The sequence below is a fragment of the Cotesia typhae genome, unplaced genomic scaffold (genome assembly GCF_013202065.1).
Source record: "Cotesia typhae breed Kobodo isofemale line unplaced genomic scaffold, CoteBio_Ctyphae contig_413, whole genome shotgun sequence".
Lineage (NCBI taxonomy): Eukaryota > Metazoa > Arthropoda > Insecta > Hymenoptera > Braconidae > Cotesia > Cotesia typhae.
The window spans coordinates 792,539-814,224 of NW_027423750.1; the positions used below are offsets into that span (position 1 = coordinate 792,539).

The 21,686-nt window shown below is 25.9% G+C and overlaps 3 protein-coding genes across 3 annotated transcripts; 2 read left to right on the forward strand and 1 right to left on the reverse strand.

Moving 5' to 3' along the window:
* Positions 1 to 89: 89 nt before the first annotated feature.
* Dh31 (diuretic hormone class 2) lies at positions 90 to 10,619 on the reverse strand. The gene is made up of 4 exons (XM_074243787.1): positions 10,295 to 10,619; positions 1,559 to 1,678; positions 1,100 to 1,192; positions 90 to 936 (listed from the first exon to the last, which is right to left on the reverse strand). Exons 2-4 carry the CDS (start codon positions 1,648 to 1,650, stop codon positions 801 to 803), a joined length of 321 nt encoding a protein of 106 aa, XP_074099888.1. The 5' UTR covers positions 1,651 to 1,678; positions 10,295 to 10,619; the 3' UTR covers positions 90 to 800.
* LOC141527974 (A disintegrin and metalloproteinase with thrombospondin motifs like) lies at positions 815 to 21,619 on the forward strand. Its single transcript, XM_074243776.1, has 10 exons — positions 815 to 956; positions 1,306 to 1,494; positions 19,575 to 19,661; positions 19,728 to 19,817; positions 19,900 to 20,005; positions 20,103 to 20,332; positions 20,748 to 20,908; positions 20,979 to 21,140; positions 21,217 to 21,339; positions 21,413 to 21,619. Exons 2-10 carry the CDS (start codon positions 1,489 to 1,491, stop codon positions 21,462 to 21,464), a joined length of 1,017 nt encoding a protein of 338 aa, XP_074099877.1. The 5' UTR covers positions 815 to 956; positions 1,306 to 1,488; the 3' UTR covers positions 21,465 to 21,619.
* On the forward strand, positions 15,003 to 18,216 carry Serrs (Seryl-tRNA synthetase). The gene is made up of 3 exons (XM_074243769.1): positions 15,003 to 15,571; positions 16,301 to 17,058; positions 17,819 to 18,216. Exons 1-3 carry the CDS (start codon positions 15,110 to 15,112, stop codon positions 18,072 to 18,074), a joined length of 1,476 nt encoding a protein of 491 aa, XP_074099870.1. The 5' UTR covers positions 15,003 to 15,109; the 3' UTR covers positions 18,075 to 18,216.
* Positions 21,620 to 21,686: the final 67 nt, after the last annotated feature.

Below are 21,686 nucleotides of genomic sequence, written 5' to 3' on the forward strand. Positions count from 1 at the left end.
ATTTTAAAAAATTTTTAAATTTGACAGTTGTCAGCTAACTTCAGTAGATACAATAAATAAAATGGCGGCTTGTGAAGAAATAGACAGTATTATAGCACTGGATTAAAGTGTAACATTTATTAGATACAGATATAATATATTTTAGAGGTTGACATTAATATGGTACATAGAGCGCACGTTAAAATTTTATTACATTCAAATAATTCCGTCAAGATTTAAAGTTTTATTTATTACTATGCCCACATTTTTATTACTCATTGCTTTAATAAATACAGATAGTTAATAACAATTTATATAATAAATAAAAATAATGAAATATGAGCAGTACACTAGAGATTTATTATAAAATATATTAATACTGTTTTTTCGGGAAAAATAATTATTGTTAAAAATAATTTGTTGCGGTAACATAACCTAAAAAAATCTACAACTCTAAAGTGTACAATGTCGGACTAGAATTGACAAAATTTGACATTTCAACGGTGCTTTTGACAAATATTAATCAATATGTGCTTCAATTTTGATTATTTTTTTAATTTATGCTAACAAATACACTCTAGACAAGAAGAAATAAATATAGAGAGCTAAAAAAATTATGATACTGAAATCAGCTGACATTTGACAGTTTTTTAAATTTTTAATAATAATTTAAAAAATTCTAAAATGTCTTGATTTTAATATCACAAAAAATGAGGTATTTTGTTCTGTTTATTTACTTTTTTTTTTTTTTTTTTTCAGGTGCAGAAGCGTTGATTTTTAAAATTTTCTTCACATTTAAGGTAATATTGTTGTGACTAAATTTACGCCTGCTCGGAGCGACGCCTCCGTCCGGGTCCATTTGCATAATTGGCAGCTGCCATACCCATCAAATGTTTTGCGGTTTGGGATCCGCTGAATCCGCGACTTAGTCCAAAATCAAGTCCGTAAGCCCGTTTGCTGAAATGAAAATAAATAAAGTAAGTAATATTAAAATTATCAAATTAATTTTTAATTTTTTAAATCTAAAAAAAAATTTTTTTAATAATTTTTCTGTATTTTATTTGTTGAAAAAAATTTTCTTATTCTCTTGATAATATACATAAAAAAATTTACAACTCACTTTTCCAATTCTTTGAGTTTGTTATACTGTGCAATCAATTCGTAAAATGACTGAGGATCATCTTCCAATTGGTCCAAATAAAGTTGCCGTTCTCTGAAAAAAAAAAAAAAAAAAAAAAAAAAAAAAATATATATATATATATATATATATATATATATATATATATATATAAAATAAAACAATTAATCTACATTTTTTTTTTATAGTGTTACCAGTAATTAAATAATAATGATAATGGATTTGTCAGATGAATTTCAATTAGCAAAGTGGAAAAAAAATCCAGTGGCGAGTTATTTTAATTGGCGCTTTGTAATTTCTTTAACGAGTTTGTTGCTAAAAAGCCAATTAGTCAATTACCGAGTGTAATTTTGACCCGTTGATAAATCATCATGCAGGTAATAAAGTATTATTAAAAATTTATTTTTTTGTGGAGTAGTAATAAAAAAAATTAAAACTTACGGAGAAAAAGGTGCAGCTTCTATAGAATCGATAACTGTAATTACAGTTACAGTGGCGAAAAGGAACAATACCAATGTTAATTGTTTCTGCATTTTGATGGCTCTTGTTTAGTGCCGGGATCTGAAAAATAAAAAATATTTATTAGAGGAGAATAAGTTTTAATAAGCCCGGTTGATTAAATAAAGTTATTTTCCAAAAGTATAAGTTTGTTTTATCGGGCCGTTAAAGGAGTTAATAAATAATAAAATACCGCTATTGAAGTTAAGTTATACTCGACATTATCCAGAAAGTACACGGAATAAAAGTCGGAGTTTACTTATATTATATTATATTATATTATATTAAGTTTGCCAGTTGACTTGCCTTAAGGGCTGAGGGTGCAAATGGGTTCGCTAAGATAAGAAATGAGTGACCATATACACAACTGAGGATTATATTTATCTTCAATAATGTTTTTCAAATTTATTTTTAAAATAACTTTAATTTCTTTGACTTTCAGACAAAATAAGTGATAAAATTATTCTTTTTCAAACCGGGTTAAGTTAAAAAAATTCCAACAGATTATAAATCATTAGAATCCAAAGTTATAAAGTATCTTTTATGTCAAAAATATTGTCCAGATTATTTAACGTGTGACAAAAGATCAAAGGACGATATTGAGTTACAAATGACGGCCATTATACCATTTTGCAGGGGATTAAATTATCTCATGTCACTAGCTCGTGTTATCCCGTCAAAGTATTCCAAAGAAAGAAAAAAAACCATTTTAATAAACTAAAAAAGCATAAAATATTTTTTTAAAAAGAATTCAATTGACTTTGACTCTAAAATAATTATTGATAATGAATTTAATACTCTTATTCAATCATAATCAGCTTAATTATAATTGTTATTAACTTGACGACTGATGATATGACAATATCGCGCTGATTAACCGGATTTAATAAAACAAACAATGTTAATTAAAATATATTTATTTTTAAAATAAAGCTCTGTATAATAACGGTATTAAAATTTAAATTTAATTTAAAGTTCAATTGCGAGTTATGACTCGAGTCGTTTAACTTTATTGTCTTATCATGCCGTCACTTTATTTTCTCTCAATATCTTGAAATTATTTTTTTTGCTTTATTTTTTAAGTAAATTTTTAAAGTATCAATCATCAATAATTAAGTCTGAGAAGATAAATCGAAAAAAAGCCCTCAGTAAGATTTTATTTGGGTAATAAAAGGTATCAGCCCGCATTACCCTTCTTGGATCAAGAGGTCACTGCTTTTTTAACGGAATACATCAGAGGGTCTAGATTACTCTCATAACAAACTTTAATACTATAAAGAGAATTGTTTTTTACCAGGTTATAAATATATCCTTCAAGATAGTTTAATCTTGTATCATACAGTGCGCGTTGAGCTTTTTATTTGAATTTTACAGAGTAAAAAATTTTTACACTGATAGAAGCATTTGTTTATATTTAATAAACTTTATTAACTATTAATAAATAATTTTTTAACATTATAGGATTTATTAACAGTTAATAAATTATTTATTAAATACGATTTATGAATAAAAATTTTTTTCCATATTTTATTTATAAATAATAACAATTATAAACTAACACCCACGTATCCTTTTTATAAAGAAAGAAAAATATAATTTTTTTTCTTTAGTTCCCCTTCACCTTTTACACTCGCGGTTTTCTTTCACGCTGTTTGCCGTTTGTTTGTTCATTTTAATTTTATTTACAACAAAACTGCGTACACGTGGGGTAATTAATACCCAAGTACCCGTGAAATAAGAATGCTTATTTTATTTTTATTTACGTAACTACTTTACTTATTCTAGTTATACCCTTTTCGCTTTTTATTACTTATAATTTTTATAATAAAAAATTTTCTCTTATTCGCATTTTACGTAATTCTATTTAAAATTTATTTATAAAATTGTGACCTAAAAAAAAAAAAAAAAAAACAAAAATTAAACACATGTAAATTCTGAAGTTTGATTGTAATTTACAAAAGTTCTTTGAAAATTGATATTAATATGAAGTTAAAATTAAAAAGCATTAAATTTCACGAAAATAAACAAATGTTATTAAAAATAGTATTTAATATCACAGAACTTTGTTATAAAATGTCAAACACATGTTGCGCAAACAAATGTATATTAAATATTAGGATGATAAATGAAATGAATTCAATTATAACGAGGTGGCTATGTGCCTCTGGTTTGATGCAAACACCACGAAATATTTGATTATTGCATTCTTAGTTATGACGAAATGCTATTAATCGCTTATCATTCGTGCAATTAATTTTATTAACTTCATGGGTTGAAAAAGAATGATTTTAAAAAGTAGGAAGTGTTTTGGAAGTGTTAATTGAGACTTCGATCTGATTAGATTTTAAAGTCAATCGTACTTTGCCTGAGAAAAAAATATCAAAAACAAATAAAACACCAACAAAATACAATTGTTTTTTAACTTTATAAATATTTGACTAATCAACTCCAGACAGAGACACTTTTTTGGACTTAAAAAACTAAGTCGAATGCCGCCAAGCAAGTCTAAATCGAACGAAAAGTTCAAAAATTCTAACCAATTTTTAATTTATACTCCTTTTTTTGAGATAACTTTTAAATTCTTCGATCCATTGACTCAACAAATTATAAACTATTTTTTTACTTAAAAAATAGCCTCGAATACCGGCAAGCAAATCAAAATCGAGCGCTAAAAAGTTACAGCCATTTAAAAATTTCTCAATCCTTTTTTTTTTTAATATAAATTTATAATTTTTTCCTAAAAAATCAATCGAAAGATTTTCTTGAAATTTTAACCAATTTAAAGAAATTCTTCTCAACATTTTGCAACTTAAATTGCGCATAGTTAAAAAAATCCATTTAAAAATTTCTAAATAATTTTTTTTTTTATTTCCAAAAAAATTTGACCTATTTCTAATTAACCCTTAAATAAAGTTTGTCTAAAGATTAATTATATTTATTTGGAAATAGTTTTACGGCATTAGAGAGTCGATTTAGTTACTTCCGCAAGTAATTACTCGAATGATATATCCTCTAGGAAACATGACATTTGCACATTCGCAACTAAATCTCCTGTTTCCTACCTAAATTCTCGAGGTTTACAAACTATTAACATATTATCTATACTTGCTTGATTAGATATTGTTTAAACTTTTAAATAAAATTCAATTCAAACTTCAATACTAATAAAATTTCTTCTTTAATTATTTTTGGGGATTAATAAATAATTATCCGAGTTATCAAAGTATAAACTGCGTTATTTATTGATTGTGGTAATTAATCAAAGTCGGAATGAGAGTAAAAAAAAAATTGACAAGTTATTTTATACGATAGGAGTTTGAAATACAATTTAAAGTTTGTTAATAAAATATAAAATAATAAAGAGTGGACTGACGAATAGTTATATACGTATACTCTCAAGTATTTTCCCTTGTCTGGAGGTTTATCGCAGCGGTATTACATAAAATCGCTTTGAAATTGCGATACACATTCTGGAATCTCTGGAATTATTAAAGTTTAGTGTTTAAGCAATAAATAATTAAAAAAAAAAAAAAATTAAAAGAGCTTTTAATTATAATTAACATTTGTTCTTGTGAATAATTGATACCTCGGGTAATTTATTTGCGGAGGATAATGGTTTCATTCAAGAAGAAATAAATACCCACAAGACAGTAAAAAAGTTTAATAAATAGTTTCAGAAGAAAAAATATAAATATAAAGTTGTTAAGTCAACTCAACTCAATTTAGGATCCTGTACTCAAACTGTTCTTAGGGGGAGAGGGTAGTTACGCGATACGATGCACTAGGGAGTATACAGATATAACAAGCTTACGTTTTCAGTTATATGTCTTATCTTCTTATTGTTGTTGTGGTTTATTTATTTATTTATTTTTTTGACGCCCGAAAAAATTTTATTAAAAAAATTTTTAATCTAAATTAAAATTAATTTCATAGGAATTATTTTATTTGATCGGACTCTTTCTCTCGTGGAATATTTATGATTAAAAGAGTGTGATTGTATGGCCAAAGAGAAAATGTCAAATATTAATTATAATTGATTTTCTATTTTCGATGGAAAAAATTGAGGTGATATAAAAATTATGATTATCATTCATTTTTATGATTGTTATAAAATATAAGAATCGATTCGTTTTTTTTTTTTTTATTTCCTTCAAGGTTCTTAGGCTAAACAGTTGATTAGTTTATTATTTTTTTAGAAATTTAGAATTTTTAAAAAAATTATTTTTTCTGAGCTCGGATAATTTAAAAACAAAAAAATTAGTGAAACGTATGGAAGTTGCAGGGATGGCCTTTAGGGTCAACTTTAGTCCTAATTTTTTTTATTGAAATAACTTTAACATTTATTGATTTAATTAATAAAATTTTTAATTATTTAAATATTAATTTCTTTAACGATAAAATTTGATATAAAATACAAAATATCATTTTTTAATAATTTTATAATTTATTCCTTTTTTTTTTTTTATAATATAAAAATAAATTTTAATTCTTAAAATTCGATAAGATTTCACAAAAACTCATGAAATTCGATAAAACTTTACAAAATTTCATGAAATTTAATAAAAATTCGTGAAATTCTGAAGAATTTTATAAAAAAATTAATAAAATTCCATAAAAATTTATAAAAACTTATAAAAGTCTATAAAATTTAATAAAAATTCATAAAATTCGATAAAACTTACTAAAATTTATTAAAATTTACCAAAATTAATTTATTTCAATCTAATTTCATGAAAATAATTTAAAAAATTTTCGCGCCACTCAAAATAATCATCAATAATTCCCAATTTCCCAAAACTATTAATTCCAATTCAAAAATTTCCCTCAAAATGCCTTAAACTTAAAAAAAAAATAAATATTATTTCTATTAATTCTTTAAAAAAACTTCCAACTGATTTTATAATCCGCGCGTTAAAACTTTCCCATAAACACCCCAAATATTTATCATAAAAGCTGGATAAAAATATTTAAACTCACTATTTAATAAAGATATTACTTGAGTAATAGTTTACAAACAATCTTAGGGGTGAAATAAACTGAGTTACCTTTACTGGGGTAGTTTTTTTCTTCAAGTCGACAAAACAAACTAGCGCTTCCGATAACATTTACAAGTCGAACGGCAAAATTATCATTATTATTCTTATAAAACTTTTTATAAAATCGATCGAACCAAAATAACGCAGACTGAAATTAATTATTTTTATTTGTTAAAAAAAAAAAAAAATATGAAATCGAGTTTGTTCCAGTTAGAAGTTAGAAATTGAAAAAAAAATTTCATTGAGCTGTCAATTTTATAAAACGCGATAATATTAATGAATAAATGAATGGATGTCCTCTCAACTGACAAACTTTATAATACGACGATAATATAATAACAATAGATTCTCCATTTGCAACTAGAAACGTATATGTCCTGCGAAGTACTCGTTAGTCGTTATTACCGAGCAGAACGTTTAACTATCCTTAATGTTGTTTGGACATTAACTGTTATAATTGTTAAAACACTAATGACGATAATATAACAAGTTCTTTAATAGCGTAATCAAAACCAGCGGAGCTACTTGATGTGTAAAAAATATAGACTGATAGGAGGATTTATTAACTATGAATATTTTAATTTATTGAAGACAATTATTTGACTTATTTAATTTTGATATATATTTTTTAACATTTTTTAATCTACATTATTAAGAGAATAAAAAAAAATTTTGTTAAAAAAGTGACCTTGCATCTCGTAAAATATTGACATTTTTAAAGATATAAGCTCATTCCTACATTTCATTCATCGAGACCTTTCATTTGAGTACCCACATCAATTTTTTATATATTTTATATATTTATATATTTCATAAATATATAAATATATAAAATATATGAAAAATTCCATGTGGGTACTTAAATGAAAGGTCTCGATGAGCTTAACATCAGAATGAGCTTGAATCTTAAAAAATGTCAATAATTAAGGAATGACGTATTTTGTTAACTAATGACATTTTTAAAAATATAAGCTCATCCTGATGTTATACTCATCAAGACCTTTCATTTGAATACCCACATCAAATTTTCATATATTTTATATATTTATATATTCCACAAATACTATATATATATAAAATATATAAAAAATGCCATGTGGGTACTTAAATGAAAGGTCTCGATGGGTGTAACATCGAAATGAGTTTATATCTCAAAAAATGTCAATCTAAAATTTGTCAATATTTAATAAATATTTATTAAATTCTACGATTTAAAAAAATCAGTTAATAAAGCTTATTAACTATAAATAAATGATTTTATCAGTGTAAAAATTTTTTCTACTTAAATCAAAAGAATTTTCGTTTAAAGAATTTTTCTCTTTAATTTTTCTTTTACTGTTCATAAATGAATCCACAATAAAATCGTGTTAAAACAAAAAAAAAAAAAAAAAAAAAACAATAAATATTACGAGAAATTCAATTTATTTATGACACTGAAATATTATCAGGGTGATAAAAGAGCGAATAGATTCGATTCATTAGTTCAGGGCCCTCGACACCTGTACATCTTGTATAAATTGAATAGGAGTCATCGTATTGTTGATATTTTCTCACGTTATTCAAGTGCGGTGATCATCTATAACGCCCTGAAAAACTGAAAGACCGAGAGAACTTTTCATCTTATTTTCTTTTTAGGCGCTTGCCCGTTCAATTACGTTCGAGCGAGCCATTAAAGAAAAATAAAGAAAAAAATCATGCTGATACACTTGACCTGTTTAGCGCTCATTTAAAATGCATCTTTTTTATCCCTTATATTGATTAATTAATAAATTACTTTAATTTTTAAAAGCTTCGCTAATCTGCTGAATTTTTCTCCGAGATTTACAATCCGGATTAGACCGAAATAATTTATTTTATATTTTTTAATACATCAAGTAGCTTCATTAGTTTTGATTATGCAGTTAAAGTACACTGATAAAAGGATTTGTTTATATTTAATAAGCTTTATTAAATTTTATTAAATAATTTTTTTACATTATACGATTTAATGTTAAAAAATATTTATTAAAATTTAATTAATTAAATAATTGTCAAATAAATTAAATTATTAATAGTTAATAATAAATCTTTTTATCAGCGTATTAAATAAAAGTATGAACAAAAACTTTATTAATAAAATTATTAAAGTCTCTTATTTTCTAATAATTAATTTTTATAGTGCTTTTTAAAAGACTTTGATAGTAAAATAATTATTTCTCCTAAAGCACAAAATTTTTTTACCAAATAAAAGATTTAATGCCCGAGTTTTTTTTATCATAAAAGCTGCCCGCGGGAAATTTATGAAATAAGTTAACTTAAAGTTTATTTATGAGGTTTATTATCTGGTATCTGTAACTTTAGTTAATACACATGAGTATTATTTTGGATTATGTATATATTATGAAGATATAAATGATAGGAAACAAGCTTTTGCTTTGTCAGTGTCTTAAAACCCCGACAGCAGACTCAGCAACAATATGCATGTTGATTTTATCTATTAAATGTTTTGTTTATCGTTTAGTTGACACAAAAGCTGTTAAAAAGCTTCTGAAGGAAACGAAAAATAAATAATTGGTTAAAAAAGTTAATCAAATTATTTTTAACAAGTTTAAAATTTAAAATTTAATTTATTTTATTGTAAAAATTAAAAAAAATTTTTTTTTTCAACTATAATTTATTCAAAATTTTTATATTAATAAAAATTAACTAGAAAAATATTTTTTGGAGTATTTAAAAAGAAAATAGAATTTTTTAAATACAACAGGATCAAATTTATTAAATTATTTTATCATTTTACGTCTTTAAAAGTGTGCAAAAAATTTTTTATTTAAAAAAAAAATGTAAGCTTTACTCTGGAGAAAAATTCTTTAAAAAAAAATTATTTTAAAAATCAAGAAAAAAAAGCAATTCCCGCCAAAATTGAAGTAGATTTTTTAATTAATATAAAAAAATTAACTTTTAATTTGCTGTAATTTTTGATAAATTTAATTTAAAAATATGACTAAGCATGGAAATTAAAGCTTATTAAATAAGCTTTAAGATGTGAATTACAGAAATATGAAAAATTATCGCATTCAAAAGTTATTGCAAAAAGAACCAAAAAAACTTAAATTTTTCAAAAATTTTTTGAGAAGATGAAATGCTTTAAAATTATTTATTTGATTTTTTTAGTAAATTTTTTTTTCTGTGAAGATTTAATTTTATTTTTTAGTTTACTAAAAATCTAAAATTGATAAAAATTTATCTAAAGCAAGAAAAATGTGGAAAATTAATTTTTTAAATTTTTTAAGAGAAATTTTAGAAATAAATTTGATTTTTTAAATCTTTAAAAATAAAAAAAAATTTTTTTCTAACATTAAATTGATTTTTTCACACAATAGACAACTTTTGAAAGCTATTGAAAGTACAACAATAATAGTAGTCTTGGGAGTAAGTCAGTAAGAAGAAAAGTTACAGCAATAACAATAACAATAATAAGTAAAAAAAAAGTAGTGCGATAACTACAAAACAACTTTGAGGAAGTTTGGAATTGCACGAGGGACTTGTGAATAATTGCGCTATGGTACAATAGTTTTACATAATAAAAGTCCCATACATAAAATTAAATTAAATTAAATAGTAAATAATAAATAAAATAAATTATAATTAGAATAAATAGACTTACTTGTTGATGGAAACTCAAAGAAATGAAACTTGAAAGGAGTGATGACACACGAAACAAGTCAGGAACCGATATGCAGCCCGCAAGCTCAGAGCTTTTATATATAAGCCCTAGTGCCGGCAACTGGCGATTGCGATTCATCCCCTCGTTGAACCCGTAACCCACCACACTCGAGTCAACCAATCGAGGGTAGTTCCATCTCCTCTTTTCCTCCGACGGTCTTCCTCGCCCCTCGCTGAGCTGGTAACCCTCTTTTAAAACTTTTGAATCCATTGACTCGAGCCACAGGTTCCACAGGTGCCCTTTGGTACAAATCAAAAGTCAACTATCTTTATTATTCTTCAATCACCTTACATCTACTTCATTTAACTTTATTTTTTTTAATATACTTCCAGCTTACACGCCAATCTATTTTATTTAGTTATCTTCGTTACTTATGTAACTTCTGGGTTAATTAGTTCATTACCTCGGGCAATTTTATCTTTAATATTATCGATGAATTTACATCCGTTCGGAATTTTACAATAAATATATACATACAAAAAAAAAATTATTGTTTTTTAATTTTTAGCTGAAGAAATACAAATTTATCTCACAGTAACTTTATTGTTGAAAAAAAATTTTCTAGATTTTAAATAAAAATTTTCAAACTTATCTAAAATTGTTTTATTTTTAAATGTAGAAAAAAAATTTTTCTAAAAAAAAAATTAGTCAGAAAAAAATTTTTATTTCTTCAGCTAAGAAAGAAGATTATTAAAAATTTCTAATTAATAAATTTCTTTAAAAAAATTTTTATATTTTTCAAAAGAAATTTTTTCTCTGGGATTTTTGAGCTAAAAATTCAAAAGTAATATCTAAAAAATAATTTAGAAATTTTTAAATGGATTTTTAGTGAAGAAATTTCTATAGAAAACGCAACGCCACCTGTTGATGATATTTTTAACTATGCGGTGGGTGGGAAGGTTGGCGCAACGAGCAGAGAGTGTGTGCTAACGCACGAGGGCAGCAAGGAGTTATTTACTGTTTAGAAATAAATAAATTTAAGTTGCAAAATGTTGAGAAGAATTTCTTTAAATTGGTTAAAATTTCAAGAAAATCTTTCGATTGATTTTTTAGGAAAAAATTATAAATTTATATTAAAAAAAAAAAGGATTGAGAAATTTTTAAATGGCTGTAACTTTTTAGCGCTCGATTTTGATTTGCTTGCCGGCATTCGAGGCTATTTTTTAAGTAAAAAAATAGTTTATTAGCTGTTGAGTCGATGGATCGAAGAATTTAAAAGTTATCTCAAAAAAAGGAGTATAAATTAAAAAAATTGGCTAGAATTTTTGAACTTTTCGTTCGATTTAGACTTGCTTGGCGGCTATCGACTTAGTTTTTTATGTCCAAAAAAGTGTCTCTGTCTGGAGTTGATTAGTCAAATATTTATAAAGTTAAAAACAATTGTATTTTGTTGGTGTTTTATTTGTCTTTGATATATTTTTCTCGGGCAAAGTTCGATTGACTTTAAAATCTAATAAGATCGAAGTCTCAATTAACACTTCCGAAATAACTTCCTACTTTTTAAAATCATTCTTTTTTTTTTACCTAAATTTTGAATTTAAATTAAAGCTCAAAAATCGAGCGGAAAGTTTAAAAAGTGGCCCGAAGCTCAACCGCTTTAAAGATTCTCTTCCACTGTATTGAATTTAAAAGTGAAAACTCAATAAAAGTTGAAACTTTTCTGATGAAATCTTTAAATCTGGCATTGTCTAGACCGAGCAAATCTATTTTATAAACCGCGAGTAATGATAATGATCAATGGATTAAAAATTGAAATAGAATAGGAAGAAAATAGTAGGAATGGCCGTGGTCATCAATCAGTTAACGACATCCGGCAATAATTCATTTAATCCATGCCCAAGTACGTCATCAATCGATATTTATTGAAGAAAAAAACAAAAAGTGTGCCACGGAGTTGAGTATGTAGACTATAAAATAGCTAAAGATCCTTAATAGGAAAGGAAATGAGTAGGATAAAACAAATTATACAAATCCATACCGAGCTAGTTTTTTTTTTTTTTACTCACAAAAGTTATTGATTAGTCACATGCATAAGAGAGCTTTTAAATGGAAGCTTAATCATTTTTCACGATTTATTTCAAACATCTATTGCACGGCTTCTTTTTTTTTTTTTCTTAACAATAAATTAGATCATTGAAGAATAAATTAATTATTCAAAAGTCGGTTCAACTCATAAATAATTAATTCAAGTTTAATATGTCCAGTAATTGGGTAATGAAACTCGTAATTAAATTTAAATAAATCATCTGCTGAAAGTATCTACAGAGAATAAATAATTACTGGCAATTTAATTAACAAAAGCTATAATTCGACAAACTAAAAATATATATGTGTTTATACAAATTGAAAAAATTCATGGATTATTTGCTCTCAACACCTACGTACATTGTGATTCACTTTTATGATTTATTTGCTGGGCAATGAAGAAATATAATCAATTTACTGCCTTTTTTTTTTCTCCAAAAATATATATACATCCTGATTTATTAGATTAATTATTTTATATTTTTTTTTATCCAGAGTGGGGAGAGAAAAATAAAGTTTTACTCGCCCTGGCGGGCGAGGACAATGCAAATATATGTCAAACATATCAAAGTTTGATATCTGAATACAAAATTATATTGAAAGGCCATTATTCGGCTGATATTCACACTTTCTGGTGTGAATTTATCAAAAGACCGAGTTCAACGATTGTCATGTCTAGCGACTGTTTTTTAACTTCTCGCTTTGAAAAAGAAGAATTTTGAAAAGTAGGAAATCATTTCAGTCCGATTTAGAGAATAAAAGTTTTAATTAGATCTCCAGGTTTTGAGCTCCTAGGAAGCTGATCCGACTATTCCCGGCTGGACGTCCGGCCGTGTGTAAAGATGTAAATAAAATTTGTCGCAGGATATCTTTAGGAGGAATCGAACCTTCTTGAGATGAGCTCCACGGCCGTCGAAAGTGTTAATTGAGACTTTGATCTGATTAGATTTTAAAGTCAATCGGACTTTGCCCGAGAAAAAAATATCAAAGACAAATATCAAAAACACCAACAAAATACAATTGTTTTTAACTTTATAAATATTTGACTAATCAACTCCAGACAGAGACACTTTTTTGGACATAAAAAACTAAGTCGAATGCCGCCAAGCAAGTCTAAATCGAACGAAAAGTACAAAAATTCTAGCTAATTTTTAATTTATACTCCTTTTTTTGAGATAACTTTTAAATTCTTCGATCCATCGACTCAACAGCTAATAAACTATTTTTTTACTTAAAAAATAGCCTCGAATGCCGGCAAGCAAATCAAAATCGAGCGCTAAAAAGTTACAGCCATTTAAAAATTTCTCAATCCTTTTTTTTTTTAATATAAATTTATAATTTTTTCCTAAAAAATCAATCGAAAGATTTTCTTGAAATTTTAACCAATTTAAAGAAATTTTTCTCAACATTTTGCAACTTAAATTTATTTATTTCTAAACAGTAAATAACTCCTTGCTGCCCTCATGCGTTAGCACACACTCTCTGCTCGTTGCGCCAACCTTCCCACCCACCGCATAGTTAAAAATATCATCAACAGGTGGCGTTGCGTTTTCTATAGAAATTTCTTCACTAAAAATCCATTTAAAAATTTCTAAATTATTTTTTAGATATTACTTTTGAATTTTTAGCTCAAAAATCCCAGAGAAAAAATTTCTTTTGAAAAATATAAAAATTTTTTTAACGAAATTAATTTATTTAAAAATTTATAAATTTTTTTTTTGCTTTTATTCTTAAAATCAGACCAAAATAACTTTCTATTTTTTAAAGCGAGAAAAATAACGTTAAATATCACTTAAATTTTTCTTCAAGATATTTTATGTATGATGTACAAATGAGATTTTTTATTTATTATGATAATACCATTATTCAAATGATTTGTAATAGATAAAAATTTACATTCTTCTTGAATAAAATTATCGTTTGTGGTGATATTAAATAAAATGGATCATGATTTTTGAATTATTATCATCGTTATCTATTCATTGTTAAATGAAACATACATTTTGTTAATAAAAGTGAATAATTTACTATTAATATCCCTCTATTAATCTATTTTATTATTCAATAATTAAATTAGTAAATTAAAAGCGATATTCAATAAATTACTTTACAAATTTATTAATTCATCGTCAGAAAATTATTTAATATCTCTTCAACGAACTAAAGTAGAAAGAAAATAAAAATTATTTATCTTAGTTAAAAAGGACACAAGATAACGTTTACGTTAGAGGCGAGAAATCGATCTTATACGCGAATAATGTTTGCCATTGGATTGAATCCTTTTCAAGAGCCGAGCCGTCGAGTGGATCAATCGTAAAATTTTATTTTTTCTCTGTATTTTATTTATTTAGTACACTTTCTACTCAAATAATAAATCACATTTTATATTAAATAATTTTTTTTTATTTATTTGAATTTTTTGAGTGAAAAAAAATTATTTTTTGATAATTTAAAAAATTATTTAAAAAAAAAAAAAAACTCTTTTTTACAAAAAAAATTTTAATTTTTAATTTTCAATTTAAAATTTTCCCGCGTCTGCGCAGAACAAGTTGCGCAGTAAAATGCGCAGAAAAGACGGGCAGTAGAATGCGCAGAGTAACGGCGCAGAAACATCAGCGACGTCGCAAAGTTTTTTGAGTTTTTTTTACATACGGTGCGACATTTTATCTAAAAAATTTTTTACCACGTCTAGACGCGAAAAATAAATCTGTTGAATTAAAAAAAATACAAATGGTGCTGGACCTAGATTTATTTCGCAAGGATAAGGGAGCCAATGTCGAGCTGGTGAGAGAAAACCAGCGGAAGCGGTTCAAGGATGTCGGCTTGGTTAACCTGGTGATTGAGAAGGATAAGACTTGGAGGCAATGCCGTCATCGGGCGGATAATTATAATAAATTAAAAAATTTGTGCTCCAATGTTATCGGAGAGAAAATGAAAAAGAAAGAACCCATCGGAGATGATGACACCTTGCCCGAGAGTGTTGATAGTGCTTTGGAGGCCATCAACGCGGACAGTCTTAGGGAGCTGACAGTCTTCAAGATCAAAAAAATCAGGAGCTTGATCGATGAGGCTATTATTAAAAATCAAGAGGAGCTGGAGAAAGTCGAACAGGAGAGAAATTCTGCTTTGAGAGAGGTCGGGAATCATTTAGATGCTTCTGTTCCTGTCAGCAATGACGAAGATGAAAATCGGGTATGTATTTTTTAATTAATAAACAGCTGTCAATTTTTTGGTGTTTTGTAATAATTAAATTTTTGTGAAAATAATTTTTATAAAAAAATTGTAAGTGCAAATTTTTAAAAAATATTTTTTTTTATTTATTTACAATAAAATTTTAAAAAATGTCAGCTGATTTTAATATAATTAAAAAAATTATAAAACTAAAATTAGGAGTCATTTTTTTTTTTTATTTTTATTAAAAATCAATTATAAAAAAAAATGAAAAGTTTTTAATTTTTTAATAATAAACTAAATTTAGAAAATTAGTTTTAAAAAATTGTATTTTTAATTTTTTGGAATTTCTGATGATGAAATTTTTATGAAAATTAAGTTAGTTGACTTTTAAACTTTTTTTATTAATAAAATTATTACAAAAAAATTGCACATGTAAAAAATTTTAAAAACTACACGTGCAATTTAAAAAAAAATTTTTTTTATTGATAATTCAATTAATAAAAATAAAAATAAAAATTTTTGTCGGCTAATTTTAGATTCATAAATTTTTTTCTAAAATTTATTGATTAAAAAATTAATAAAAAATTTTTATTGATTTGTCAGATGTCAAATTTTTAAAAATTGATTTTTATTTATTATTTAAAAATAATGCAATAAAAAAATTTTAATAATTTTAAAATTTTAATAAAAATATTTTTTAATATCAATTTAACTAAAAAAAAAAAAAAAAAAAAAAAAAAATTGCAGGTGGAGCGAACATACGGAGACACAACAGTGGAAAAAAAATACTCCCACTTCGACCTGATCCACATGATCGACGGAATGGACGGCGAAAGAGGAGCAGCAGTATCCGGAAGCCGAGGGTACTTTTTAACCGGTCCAGCAGTGCACTTGAAGCACGCACTGATCCAACTGGCGATAAGCAAGCTGAGTGACAAGGGGTACAAGCCCATGGACACCCCGTTCTTCATGCTGAAGGACGCGATGCAGGAGGTCGCCCAGCTGGCTCAATTCGACGAAGAGCTGTACAAGGTGATCGGCAAAGGCGACGGAGACAGCGAAGAGACCGAAGAAAAATATCTGATCGCGACTTCGGAGCAGCCTATCGCGGCTTTCCACCGCAACGAGTGGATCCCGGAGAGTGAGTTGCCTATTAGGTACGCCGGGTTCTCGACTTGCTTCCGCAAGGAGGCCGGCTCTCATGGTCGCAACACACGAGGAATCTTTCGGGTTCACCAGTTTGATAAAGTCGAGCAGTTTTGCCTCACCTCGCCGCACGATAATAAATCTTGGGAGATGATGGACGAGATGATTGCTAATGCAGAGGAGTTTTATCAGGAGCTGGGAATTCCTTATAGGATTGTTAATATTGTTTCTGGGGCGCTGAATCACGCTGCTTCGAAAAAGTTGGATCTCGAAGCATGGTTTCCGGGATCTAAAGCTTTTAGAGAACTTGTTTCTTGCAGTAATTGTCTGGATTATCAAGCCAGGCGTTTACTTGTTCGGTAATTTTATTTATTTTATTAATTTTATTTAATTTATAATTCAGAAATTACACTAGTCACAAAAATTAAGAAATATAAAAAAAAATTCGAAATTTTTGAGTGATTTTCAACGAGCTGTAACTCCGAGAAAAATGATCATACAGAAAAAAAAAAAAAAAAAACAAATTGTAGCTCCAAGTGTCTAGTTTTTATAGGAAATCGAAGGACGGTTTTTAAAACTACACGATATTCTCTATAAGATACTGTGAATAGCTTTTGTCAAAAAAATTTTTTTTCAATTTTAAAAAGAAAACTTTAACTGAAAAAACGACAAAAATTCGCATAATTAAAGATATTTGGATAACTTGGTATAACTTTGGATAAAATGGATGAACAAAGGATTAAGTCGGTAATTTTTCAACCTCCAAGTGTCCTCTAAAATTCCTGAAAAATTCAAAGCGCTAAGATTTTTTTTTTCATAGTACCCCGAAGCTTCAAATTCTTTGTTTTTCCAAAAATTACCATTATGAGCAATTTTTGGATTTTTATTCATTTCTTCAATGAAAAAAAAAAATTTTTTTTAATTAATTTTAATTTTAACTTTACAAAATTAAAAAAAAACAACCTTTTTTGTAATTTTTCTCTAAAATTACAATTGATTTAAAATATTAATAAATTTTACTGCACTGAATTTTTTTATATAATTAAAAAGAATTATTTTTGGGTTTGTAATTTAAAAATAATATTTAATCAATTGAACTAATAAATATTTTTATTCCAGGTATGGACAGACAAAAAAAATGAACACAGCTGTTGATTACGTCCACATGCTGAATGCAACGATGTGTGCGACAACGCGTGTAATTTGTGCGATTTTGGAGGTCAACCAGACGGAGACGGGAATAAAAATTCCCACGGCGCTGAAATATTGGATGCCTGAAAAATACCGCGAGGAGATTCCTTTTGTCAAACCCGCTCCTATTGAAAAACCCGAGACCAAAAAACAGAAAAAACAACGAGAAAACATGGCCAAGTGATTCGTTATTTATATTAATAATTATTATTATTATTGAATATTAATAATTATTAATAAATATTCTAATTAATTAAAAATCTCGCATTTAATTTTTGTAACTGCTTTTTTATGTAGTTCAATAAATTAATTTATAATTTCACTAATATCATTATTTTTATTGCAGTCATTAAAAAGTTATGGGCAAGACAAAAATTTTTTAAGAATATTAATTTTGTACACTGAAAAAAAAAAAAAAAAAAAAAAAAAAAAATTGGTTTAAATCAAGAAAAAAATTCTTGACCCAAGAAAATTTGAAGAAGTTCATTGCCGTGAATCAAGACGAAAAATTCTTGAACAGTGAGATTTACTTAAACCAAGAAAAACTTTTTAGTTTAAGAATTTGTCTATTTAAATCAAGAAGATGAAATTCTTCAAAATTATTTTCTTGATTCAAGTTTATTTTTTTTCTGTGTAATGGAAATGATAATAAATAACTGTTTTGTAATTTATGTTTGCAGTAATTGTTATCATTTCTTCAATTTTCCTTTCTGTAACATCCACTAACATTTTCCGTCCTGTCTTTGTTAATTATTAATCGTAAAAATTGGGAAATTATAATTTTATAATTTTAACGATTGTATTTATTCTTAATTGAAGTTGGGAAGAAATTAAATTATTTAAAATTTTAATATAATCCAAATCCGGAGGATCAAAATTTGCATTTGTCGAGACATAACAAATCTAGCGCGACGTTTGATCCACGAAAAATTAATCCTAGTAAAAAATGATTATTATTAATAACATTAAAAAGAAGACGCATATAAATACTGCCTCATATTAAGATTAAAAAAATTAAGAAACTTTGTTTGAATTGTACTAAATAATTTTGTAATTTATATCTGCAGTAATTGTTATTTTTCTTTTTTGTAACGTCGTAAATAAAGTAATAAATTTTGTAACAAAATTATTACTCTACTTTTTAATTGACGTTTCTAGATAATCTAGTTTTATTATATCTACGAAAACAAATAATCGAGATTATCACTTTCATTACACTCTATCTAGGGCTATTTTGTAATTTCTTCTATTTTTGTTCTACTTTTTGTATTAATTCAGGTGACACTCTTATCTTGACCTTAAAATTTTGTATGATATAAATGAGCGCTCATAAATTTTGAGCCAGTAAACTTTGAATCGTTGTTCTCAGATTGAAAAAAATGAAGCTATTAATTTTAAGCGGTCTTTTTATTGCAGAAGTAAGTTTTGATTTTTGATTTTTTATTTTTTTATTTTTTAATTTGATTTTTTATTTTTTAGTTTGATTTTTTTTTTTATAAACTTTATAATTAATTAGAATTCAAATTTGCGCGCGCAAGCGCGCGCCTGAGTTTTGAATTTGCGTATATTTTCATGCTTATGATATATTTGACCAATCACGTTACGAATAGTTTGCTTGTATGATATATTTTCATATTTTTCATCTAAATTATAAAAGTGGAAATTTAATTTTTTTTTTTTTTAGGTAACAAGTCTTCTTGTCGACTCGAACACTCCCGTCCATTTGCTGAAAACTACCAACTCTGGTCTAATAAAAGACACTAAAATTGGGGTAAGTATTTTAACCCGGCTAAAAAAAATTTTTAAATAAAAATTTTTTAAATTTCGAAATTTTCAGCTGTTTGATAAAAGCAAAATTTCAAAATTTTGGAATGTTTATCAAACTCTTCCATCTAATTCCATTGAAGAGCCCGTTGAAATAAGCAGAGTAAGTATTTTTTTTTTTTTTTTTTTTTTACTTTTTAGCAATTTCAAATTTTTAATTATAATTAATCTTCTATTTCTTTCAGTACTGCAATGTAGACAACAACCGAGTGGCTAAAATGCTCGGTAAAGTTAAAAATGAGCCTCCAGAAGAAGAAATTGGTCTTGGAATTTGGAACAGTATAGGCACCTGTAAGCATAAATCTATAATTTTTTTAAAACTTTATTTTTTTATTTTTATTTTAAAAAATTTAGACCCTGAATTCATTAAAATAATTATTAATTTTAGGGTTTGGTTATGAACCCACCGAAAGACCAGTCAGGCCACACGCTCCTACGCCGGATGTAATTTACCCAGAAATTTTAGTCATTATCGATTATGAGTTGTACGCTTCTTTTGATACTTTAAATGAACTTGTCAGTCGATTGTATGCATTTTGGGAGGGCGTTGATAAACTTTATGCGCCTTTAAGTAATCCCAAGTTCAAGCTGAGCATTGCTGGTGTTTTGGTTCCAACAGTATGTAATATTTTATTTCTTCTTTTATTTTAATAATATTAGATCTTTTTCTTATTAAAATAAAAGTATTTTTTTTCCTTAATTTTATTCTCCAGAAATTTTTTTTTTTTTTTTTTTTTTTTTTTTTTTGGAAGAATATAGCAAAAATTAATTTTTAAAACAATTCTTATTTCTTCTCTATCAAAATTTGCTTTTACTCTCAACAAAATACTTAATTAAAATTATGAAAAAAATTAAATTAAAAATTGAATAAAATTATGAAAAAATTAAATTTAATATTGAATAAAATTATAAAAAAATTAAATTAAAAATTTTCCATGTGAAAATTAAAAAAAAAAATTCATGGAAATTTTTAGAAGAATTTTTTTTTTATATATTAAGAAAAAAAATTTAATAATTAATTTTTTTAAAATAGGATCCAGATGTATTTGAATTTTTGAAAGAATCTTCGAGTATCTTCAGCTGGTTTGGCGGTATAGATTACACAGACGTTAAATCTAGCATGGATTCTTGGCTATACAAATACAAAGACACATTTTCTGAAGATACCTACGATGTATTTATAGTAATGACTCCGTAAGTAATTAAAACTTAAATTATAATTATAATTAAAATGTTACAATTTTTTTTTAAATATCTTCTTTAGTTCACGAGACAATGGGCTGTTTTCAACAACAATTGGACTATCTACCCTCGGAGGAGTTTGCAATGTAGACAATTTCACTCAAAGATTATCGCGAGGAGCGATAATCTTCGAAACGCCTGATTTTAAGGACACTTTGACGGCAGCGCATGAATTGGGACACTTGTAAGCAATAATAAATTTATTTATTTTTAATAAATAAATAAATAAATTAATTAATTAATAATTTTTTCTTTTAAAGATTCGGTTTATATCATGATGGAGATGTTGGATGTGGAAATAATAATATAATGTCTACAGTTAACAAAAGATATAACACTGAGTGGTCAAGTTGTTCGCAGGAAGGTTTGCGACGGTATTTAAGGTATTTAAATTACATAAATATTTATTTATTTATTTATAATTAAAGAATAATTAAATAAAATTATTTTTTTCAGTAATTACGAGGCCATGTGTCTGTACAATAAACCAAAAAGTTTAAAAATGTAATATTTAATAGAGAAAAATTGTATATATAATTTAGAATAATTTTATAAAATTGATTTTTATTTTAAATAAATATTTATTAACAGTTAATAAATATTTTTAAATTGTTAAAAAATATTTATTAAAATTTAATAAATAATTTATGACACTGAAGTTGACAGAGATTAAAATTTTTTTTAGAATTTTATAACAATTAAATTGATATAAAAAAAAAAAAAAAAAAAA